The 10,286-nt window shown below is 34.0% G+C and overlaps 1 protein-coding gene across 3 annotated transcripts in view; it reads left to right on the top strand.

The window, feature by feature from the left end:
- Positions 1–1,050: 1,050 nt before the first annotated feature.
- ZMYM4 (zinc finger MYM-type containing 4) overlaps positions 1,051–10,286 on the top strand; it is a 63,784-nt gene continuing 54,548 nt past the window's right edge. For all 3 annotated transcript variants that reach the window (XM_024738831.1, XM_024738832.1, XM_024738833.1), the window contains exons 1-3: positions 1,051–1,571; positions 3,268–3,329; positions 3,678–3,848. In XM_024738831.1, the coding sequence (XP_024594599.1) occupies positions 1,058–1,571; positions 3,268–3,329; positions 3,678–3,848 (747 nt within the window). In that variant the 5' untranslated portion in view covers positions 1,051–1,057. The remainder of the gene's footprint in view (positions 1,572–3,267; positions 3,330–3,677; positions 3,849–10,286) is intronic.

Raw genomic sequence — 10,286 nt, forward strand, 5'->3', positions numbered from 1 at the left:
AATACTGAGCACATAAAGCAGAGGAAGAGACATATGAAATAAATTAATAGGACAATTATAAAATTAGGGAACAATACAAAAAAACCAAAGGTATTTTATCTAGGAGGGATATGCCACGTAAGGATTGAAAAAATAATTGGAATTGACCATGAGGAAATCATTGATGATCTTAATGAGAGAAGTTCCGATGCGAAGTTGGGAACCAGATTGCATTAAGTTCAAAGGATTAATGACTGGGAGATGAAGTAGAAACAAACCAATGTAAACTTTTTCCCTAGGAGTTTGTGAAAGAAAGGTGAATTAGGTCAGGAAAAGGAAATACAGGGCTGGGTTTTTTTTGTTTGGTTTATTTTGGAATGGAAGAGACTTTAGCATGTAGTTTTGAACAGTAGACAGTTTTTAATATATATTGTGGCTTGGATAAATTTTATTTTTATGTTTAAATATTTACCATTATAAACATTAACTGCTGTAAGTGTTTATTAGAGTTAGTGCAGAGAAATTAGGACTCTGAGGTCAGAGATCTGGGTTCTAATCTCAGCTCCCCAGAGTAGTCTCTATGATAACTATAATGATCACTTTTATATTCCCTTCTATGTGTCAGTCGCTGTGTTATTAGGCCCTTTTTACATAGTCATTAAACCTCACCACAAATTAATCTCCAAGGTGAGTATTACACTGTTTTACAGATAAAGAAGCCTGAGAGTTTACTTCTCAGGATCACATAGATTTTCAGTTAATCATGCTATGATTCCAACACAGATATGTCTAATTCTGAAGTTGGTGCTCTTTTTTTCTATATTGCATTGACTTTCTTTCTAACCTGAAATAGTTTCTCAAGTTTTACATCCCTATTTCCTTATCTGTCAGATAGGGATATTTTATCTGTCACACCTATATCAAAGTGCTAATTGAATACCACAGTATTATTATCTATATTTTGTTTGAAAAGAAAAAATATATATTTGGTTAAATGCCAGACAGACCTTATAAATATGGTCATCTTTAGCACTATCATTTGTCTAAACAGTATTTTACTTTTTAAGGTGGTGGTATCATGGATACAGAAATGTCTGAAGATATAGACCACAACTTAACTCCTACCCTTGACAGCATGTCTTATGGAATGCCGAATCAAACAGGATCTGAAAATTCATTGCTGGATGAAGATGATTATTTTTTGAACTCTGGGGATCTTGCAGGAATTCCAGTCGTTGGTAGTGACAATGAGGATGAACAGGATTTTAGTTCAAAGGACAATCTTGTTTCTTCAATTCATACTGATGATAGCTTGGAAGTAGAGAGAAGAGTCACACAGCATGAATCAGACAATGAAAATGAAATACAGATTCAAAATAAATTAAAAAAAGACTTTCCTAAACAATTTGATCAGGTTTCTGTCTTTAAATCAATACGGAAAGATTTTAGTCTAGTAAGAGAAAACAGCAAAGAGACTTTTTCTGGAAAGGAGAAAAATAGAGACCTAACTTATCTTGAACGTGAAAAACGGTTGGATAAACCCCATAAAGAGTTGGATTCAAGGTTGAAAAGCAGTTTTTTTGATAAAGCAGGTAATAATTGTTGGAATAGAGCCATAAAACACAATAAATAACGTACTGATAATAATACAGCTTTTATTACTTCTGATGCTAAGCAAAGTATGAACAGTTAAATTCATTGTAAGCTTGTCATTTTTCTTTTATCCTTGTTCTTTGCAGAGTGACTGAATTTCTCCCAGTAACTATTGGTAATGGTATAAATGGTTGAAAAATAGCTCTAAACCTCATTTCTCCCTCCCCTGGTTGCAATATTTTGATGAGAAGGCAAGATACTCGAATCACCTGTTCATTTTCTTTGGTTGAACATTGGAACCTGAAGTTGGATTTAACTTCTTTGTGCTGTAAGCACTAATTCAAACTGCTGTCCCACCAATTAGTCCAAATTAGGGAGGGTTTTTCTTTTTGATAACATTTCTGTTTTATGTTTTAGAAGTTTCTTGAGACTCCTCTTGAGCCTCTTTGCCCATCGTACCCTATACTTAGCTTCAGTTCCATTCTTGAATATATACATTTTCTTATTTCTGTGCCTCTCTTTCCTCCTGCTGTTCCATTTGCCTGAATGTCGTTTTCTCTCTTTGTATATATGCCTGTAAAAGTGCTTCTTATTCAACAACACCTAACTCATAAACCTCTTCTGCCCTATGGTCATCCCTAACCTCTCTACATCAAGAATGTTTGTTTCCTTATCTATATTTCCATAGCATTTTGTTTATGCCTCATTATTTATAGTACTTATCACACGGTATTATAGCTCTATTTGTTTTGCCTTACGTGCTAGTGTAGGAGTTTATTGAGGGCCAGATTGTATCTTATTCATCTTTGTGTTCTTGGGGCCTAATGTGGTGTAGTGAAAATAGTAATATTTCAATAAATGTTCAATAGGTGTGAAAGAAAGCTTGGTAGAATATACCAATCTTTATATTTCTTTTGACAGTGCTAGGAAAACTATGATTGAAAGAACAAATCAGTATTGTTAAAAATAACAATTAATTTAAGTATCCATTATGTACAAGACTGTACAAGGGTATACTGTATTTTTCAGTATATATTATTCAATATGTATTTTCAGTATCCCTATGAGGGATGAATTATAAGGGTACTTATATTCAAGGAACATAGGGTCTAGTAGCAGAAGGGACAAGACAAGGCAAGTAGCAGAAGTGTCAACGACCAGTTGAATAGCATAAAACTTAATTTATAATTAAAGACAGTAGTAGAAGAGTTTGTTATAAGGCAGCATAATAAAATTTCTATCAAATAACTGAAACTGTTTTAGGTATTCTTAGGAGAGAGATGATTTTTAACTCAGTGGACAAGGGCAGGTTTTATAGAGGAGAGGTGAATTTTGAACTGAGCTGAGTCTGGAAGACTATAAATATTAGGATAGAGGGGACTTGGAATGATATAAGCAGAAATGGGGAAGAACAAACATAAGTAAATTTCAGAACATAGTGGATAATGTAACCACTTTATTTAGGTTTGAACAAGGAAAGAGCATGAGGCAAGGCTAAAAGTTAGATGGGGCCAGATTGTTTGTTTTGAGTGAAACTACCTTTTGGGTATTTTTGGTACCCATTTCACTCTAATGAGCAGCTTCATTGGAAAAGAGAGGTGATTATCAAATGATAGCTTTTTAGGTCACTCTTTGTAAGATTTGTTATTCATATACATGTGTTTGTTTTGTTTTGTTTTGTTTTTCTTTCAATAGCTAATCAAGTTGAAGAAACATTACATACCCATTTACCACAAACCCCAGAAACAAACTTTAGGGTAAGTTTTCAGTGTGTATGTAGATTGCTATAACTGTGGCAAGTTTTCTTTATGTGATATTCTAAACTGTAACTATATGTGTTAGGTAGAGCGCTGATTTTATTTTTTTTAATTTCCTTTATTATTTTCATAAGGACATCTTTGGAGATGTTCTCAGAAGCCTCTGCTCTTAGATTCTTTATTTGTATTTGATATTTAGACATATATCACATTTACTTGTAAGCGTAGGGACTCTAATGAATGTCCGTAGAGTTCTTCATTTCCAGTGAACTTTTCTTTGGGTGTTAAACCTGAAGAGGAATAATTTTAAAATCTGAATATTTATTAATCCTTTATATTGTGTTTTAGGATTCCAGCTATCCATTTGCCAATAAAGAATCCATTGGTTCGGAACTGGGGAATTCCTTTGCATCAAATGTTAGAATTAAAGAAGAACCTTTGGATGATGAGTATGACAAAGCAATGGCACCACAGCAGGGACTACTAGACAAAATTAAAGATGAACCTGACAATGCTCAAGTAAACATTTCACCTTTTCTTCCCCCTTCTTTTTGTTCCACACATGAATTATTCATTCAAGAAAGGAAGTTCTTGATTAAGAAGTGAAGTGTTTTGTTGATGGGGTGAGAGGAGACTCTTAATGAAGGTTGAGGCAATTGAATTATAAGAATAATACTAAGGAATCAACCAGAGTTATAGGAAACTTTGTCCAAGTAGTAGTTAAGGCTTTTAATCCACATCGTTCCTTAATACCACTGTTCTGTGAATTTTACATTTTCAGTGCAGGATTAGGGAAAGTGAGTCTTCAAGGATTTAAGATTGATACAGCAGACATGGCTGAAGGTTTATGATGGTTTATGAGTTTATGGTGTGATTGAGTTTATATAAGGTAGCAATAAGCCTTTTGCAGTCGCTGCTAATGAAGTATAGGCTATGTATGGATTTAAGTGTTTTTCAGGAGGGATTAATGGGATTAATTAATCTTTGGAAAAATTAGCTTATTGAAGATCCAGTTCATTAGATCAGTGGGTAGAAGATAAAGGAGGTTTTGATGCTTTGATGGGTGATATAGGATTCCAGTTTTGAGATCTGTGAGTAATAAGGGTAAGGATAGAGCTCTGTTATTTCAAGGTTGCTCTGGAGGTAAAAGTCATAAAGATTCTGTAAGTGTGAATGCTGTAGTCAGTGAAGTTATCCATGCAATTAACGACATTGCAGTGGTTGGAACGGAGTAAAGATGCTGTAATCATTTTGGAACGTAGGAAGAGGACCAAGGGATGAATATGCAGTAGAGCAGTTGTTTGAGGGTGTTCTGTGTTTTATACAGCTGGTATGAGCGCAGAGGCTGAGAAGTAAAGATCGCATGAATTAGCTATTTTTTTGAAATGACATTTGATGTGGAGAAAGCTTACCTTTCCATACCTTTCTTTTATGTTAGGGGGGTTGAGAATGTGAGACTTCTGTGGAAGAAGTTTTTTTCACTCAGATGTCTCTTAGCAGGGTTTCTCGGCACTGTTGACATTTGGGGCCAGATAATTCTTTGTTGTGAGGGGCTGTCCTGTGCATTGTAGGATGTTTAGAAGCATCTTTGACCTCTACCTACTAGATGCCAGTAGTACCATGTCTCCAGACATTGCCAAATGTCCCCTGGGGGACAAAATCCTCTGCTATTGAGAACCACTCTTTTAGAGTAAGGAAATGGAAGAATAGGTGATTTATAGATGCAGGTGATTTATGTGAGTCAGATTGATGCTTCAATTAAGTGAGAATGCCATGGTGCCCGGTGGAGGGTAGCTGTATAGGGTAGTGATGATAAAGCTGTAGAGTTGGATGGCTGTGAGTGTGGTAGCTACAAAGATGGTAGAGAAGGAATATGAAAATATCTGAATAATGAAAACATGTTAATAAAAGCAGCAAAGTGGAGGTCGTGGATATCTGAATTAGAGATAAGGAAGTGTCCTGACACCTAGGGGAGGTTCATATGGCAGTGTATGCTTTAGAAGACTACTACCATGCCTATACAGGGCAGATCTCCTGTCTTTTAAGTGCCCCAATCTGGACATGGGAAATCCATAAGAAATCATAATGCTGGCAGGTACCAAAGACGTCACTTTCTGCCTGTACATGACCCAGTGACACTTACCTTGAGCTGAAAAGGCAGTTATAGCAAAGGCCAAATACACTGTGGGAAGAGGGCATCAGGAAAGGTTATTTGTATTGGGTTGGCCAGAAGGTTCGTTCAGGTTTTTCTGTAATGTCTTACGGAAAAATCTGAATGAACCTTTTGGCCAACCCAATATTACTGTTTTGAAAACAATCAGATTCCAGTGACTGGAGGATACCAACAGGGTGGAACAGTCAGGACACAGAAACACCTACATTTTTATCACTATTCAAAGTGTAATAATGTGTTATAAAATGCCGTATATGAAGTTTCGTCATGATTTTGGGGAAGAACTTCCCTAAGGGCTCACCACCTGATTGACTGGACTCTTAAAAACCAAGCAGGAATCTGTGTAAGTTCTAGGCATAAGGTCCAGAAGCATTCTTTGCCCTGACCCCACAATAAGGCAGTTCCAGCATGTGAGTGGTAAAACTAGGTGTTCTCTGAGAAGTCCTTTCTGTTATCAGCTACACCAATCCTGTGGGATCATACCTTTGATGACTCTTCTAGAAATCCCTGACCTCATGTTAAATTATGGATACCTGGTTCTTTCTTTTTTTTCCATCCCTTCCTTACCTTCTCTCTCCCCCTCCTCTCCCTTTCCCTCCTACTTCCTCTCCCCCCTCCTATTTCCTCTCCCCTTCTCCCACCTCCTTCTTCATTGTCCTGTTCTTTTAGGTATTTCTCCTCAGTGACCATTGGAAATCTATATTCCTTGTTCAACACTGCCTAATGCTTTATTATTCTTATTCATTTCCCATAGACTGGAAAAAGGAGTTCCAACAAATTATTCTCTTAGACTCTGAAACAGTACTATTAACCTAATGCTCATAAAATACTGATAGATTTAACAGCTGTGGTCAGTCTTTACTTGTGACCATCAGTTACTTGTAATAACTTTTCTCTTGGTATAATAAGATCATAGCTTTAGCTTCTGGCACCTTGTCAAAACCTCCCTTGGCTTTTCTCTTTGCTTAACTCGTAGCTCTGCTTTCAACTCACTTCCTTATTCTCCTTTTTACACAGTTCACTTTGGTCTTAATTTTTTTACTTTCCCGTGTAAATCACTAAGATACTGAAATGTATGTTTATATATATATTTACTTCTTCCCAATTGTTCTTATTTCTTCAGTTATAATTTTCTGGGTTTGCCAGTTGTCATCCTCCTGCCTCTGTTACTGGCGTAGCATCATTTGTCCTCCCAGTTACATTTCTTCATTCAAATCCTATTGCATGTTACTATAATATATTCTGTATATAATACTTACAGATACTTTTATGTGTACTATGTTGTTTCATCCTCCAATATAAGAAGGCCAGAGTAGATGATATTAACTCTATGTTTAGGTGAGGGAACTGAGATTCCTAGAGGTTAATAAGTTAGTTACTCAAGGCCATATGGCCAGGAAGGAGTGGCCTTCATCAAGGCCTTATTATTATAGTCTACCAAACTTCCTATAAATAAAAGTTGTTTAAAAAAATGACTAGAGAAGTTTTTAAAATAAAAACTTTAAAGAGCCAGAGACGTCATTTTTTCTTCTCCCCTTTTCTATAGTTTCTGAAAGCTGGAAATTCAGTAAATATTACATTAAAATCATGATTTTTTTTCTTTTCTTTTTGCTCATAATAAAAGGAGAGCTAATCTGTAATCTCTCATTGAAGTGAATGGATTAGAATGGGAAAGCAAATTAATTAATTGTGACAATAGTGAGTCATATAGTCTTGGCAAATGGAATGCAGTAATTAAATGTTGGGGCTTGTTTTTTTAGCCATGTCAAGTTAACTTGGTTATAGAAACTGGGTTCTTCATTTCTAAAATACTGTCTTGGGATACTGATACATACTTTATGGTAAATAAAGGGAAGGTAAAGATACTGTGGTAGAGGATTTTTTGGTTTTGTTTTGACACCTGTTTTTCTGTTTCTGAAAGCTTTTGGGTCATCAGATTTTCACTTCTCAAGTTATTAGTCATTGATTTTTTATTAAATATTTGTAAAATTAATCATTGTTGGGAGGATACTAACATAAACATGATTATGCCTTGAAGGCATTGTGGGGTGTACAAGCACAGTACTTAAGATATATTCTTACTTTACTGTATTATATAAGTAATATGTACTTGAGGCTTAAGGAATGTATCAGAAGTTTGAAATAACTGTCACAGACAGTGAGAAAGAGAGCTGACTGGAAACCATGAAAGTATGCCCATGAATACTGATATTTTTTCTGGAGTTTTCTGAGATTTAAAAAAATTTCTTACTTATAATATGCTTTCATATACTATATAATGTAGGAATGTTATGATGAATCAATATTAGAAAATCTCTTAATATACGTAACTTCATCAACAGGTCAAATAAGACTAGATATATAGATAGATAGATGCCGAAAGACATTTCATGTAATTCACTATGCATTTCTTATAATAGATACTCTCTTGATCAGGTAAGGAAATACCTACTTCTGATCAATAACAGTCATTGAATTTAAAAGTAAAATGATGGAAACCTTCTGTTAATAATAACTAAATGAACACAAATTACTGATGTCAGCATTATTATTTAACTCTTGTTGGATTTTCGACCCAATACATGTTAAAGAAATTAGAAGAAATAATGGAAAAGGGGAGACAAAATTATCATCATTTACTGGTAAGGATCTTTATTAGAAAATTAATAGAATTCTTGAAAGTTTAGTGGAGTAGCTAGTTGAATTTTAGTTATATAAAACAGAGAAATATTTCTATAAATCAGTTGTTTCCCAGTTAGACAATATTATGAAAAGATATACTGTTTCCTACAGCAGAGCAACTAAAAAGTGCTTGTATCAGATAAAACAACTTGAATGAATGCAGAGACTTTTTTTTAATATATTAGTTTTTCCTAAATTAAGATACAGTATGGATACAATTATGAAAATATCAGTGGTTTCTTATGTTTTGAAGAAAAATAAATAGGCATGTACACACACATTATGTTACATGTATGCTCTAAACATTAGAGATGTGGTGAACTATTAAATGATTAAACATCTCACAATTATTTTCATTAGGATAGTGTGATATAAGAGTAGTCAGCCTGATAGTGATGCAGAATAGATTGCCATAAAAGAGATATTTTTAGAGGAAGTTGATACGTTAATGGTGAGTGGAAGGAATTCATCAGCTATTCAAAGAAAGAAAAAGAAAAATGCTCATTATATATCAAAATAAATATCAATAAATCACAGATGGATTAAAGCAGGAGTTGGCAAATTATCTTTCAGCAGTGGGCCAAATCCAGCCTGCCCTCTTTGTTTCTGTTTTGTTTTTCTGCATACTGTTTTTATAGTTTTATTGGATCATTGCCACATTCATTCATTTACATATTATCTATGGGTACTTTTGCTCTACCAGGGCAGACTTGAGTAGTCGTGATAGCATGGCCTGAAAAGTCAAAAATATTTAGTATCTGGCCCTTTGCAGATAGTTTGCTGACCTCTGGATTAAAGGACTGTATTATAAACAATGAAAACTTTCTTAGTATTTTATTGTGGAAGTAGAACTTTGTAAGAAATGGAATCGCAAAGGTAAAAACTGTTAATTTTTCGGCATAAAAATGGAAACTTCAGTATGTAAAATTTATCTCATAGTACATATTGAGGAAATGTTGATAACAGATGTTATCAGAGGTTAATCTTGTTACCTTATAATGCTTTTTTTGTAAATGGATATTAAAAAAATTGGAAATTAAAACAAGAATGGGAAGAGACTTTTAAGTGGCTTTTATCACAAATTGCTAGAATAAATAAAATTAAGGTTTTAAAAAACAATCTGTCACTGTGCATCAAGAACCTTTACTATGTACTTATTTACCTAGTAATTCCACTTTAAGATTCTTTCCTTAGGAGATAATCCTAAATATGAGTGTATGAGTATTCAGAGATGTTCATCATGGCATTATGCAAATGTGTGGGAACAAGTGAACCAACACTGGGTTGTGGTTATGTAATTTCAGTGCCATTCAGGGCTATCAAATTGGAGACTGAGGCCAAGGGAAAAATTAGTAATACTGATCCTGTCTTTACTTATTTAAAGTTTTGGTATTTTGTTTATCATGGATTATGGCATTTTAAAAAATATTACTGAGATTTTTGGTGCCTTAATTTGTGCCTGAGGCAAGTGCCTCACCTCACCCCAGTCTCATCCTTATGTAATCTGATATGTCTATTAAATAATATATATCAGTATTTTCTCGAATTCCAGTAATGTACAGACACGTCTTATCACAAAAAAAGGCGGTATGTTGGAGTTGCCTGAGAATTCCAAGAATAAGACGTCTTTCAGGGTTTTGCAAGTTTCAGTGTGATAAACAGTGAATTAAAATACAAAGTTAAATCTACCACTTAGGGGCTTCACAATGCAATAATAGAATTGTAAAAGCTAACAACAGCACTAAAAACTTGTACAACTCAGTTATATGTGGTTATTCATGACTAAAAATATACTTACATTCACTAAAAGAATTATTGAAATAAAAACCCAGACTTTTAAAATATTTTTTTTAGAATTCTCAGACTGCCTGGTCTGCCTTTACAGACCTCAGGGATTCTTGGACTCCAACCTTAGAAACTCTGATATTTAGCCACTAGAATTTATTTTAGAGTAATATGTGATAATATGCAAATGTTCAGTTGATTCAAGTGACCAAAAAATCATTTTATAAGAATGCTATATTCAAAAAAAAAAAAAAAAAAAAAAAAAAAAAAAAAAAAAAAAAAAAAAAAAAAAAAAAAAAAAAAAAAATAAAAAAAAA

The sequence above is a fragment of the Neophocaena asiaeorientalis genome, unplaced genomic scaffold, assembly GCF_003031525.2.
Source record: "Neophocaena asiaeorientalis asiaeorientalis breed wild unplaced genomic scaffold, Neophocaena_asiaeorientalis_V1.1 scaffold106, whole genome shotgun sequence".
NCBI lineage: Eukaryota > Metazoa > Chordata > Mammalia > Artiodactyla > Phocoenidae > Neophocaena > Neophocaena asiaeorientalis.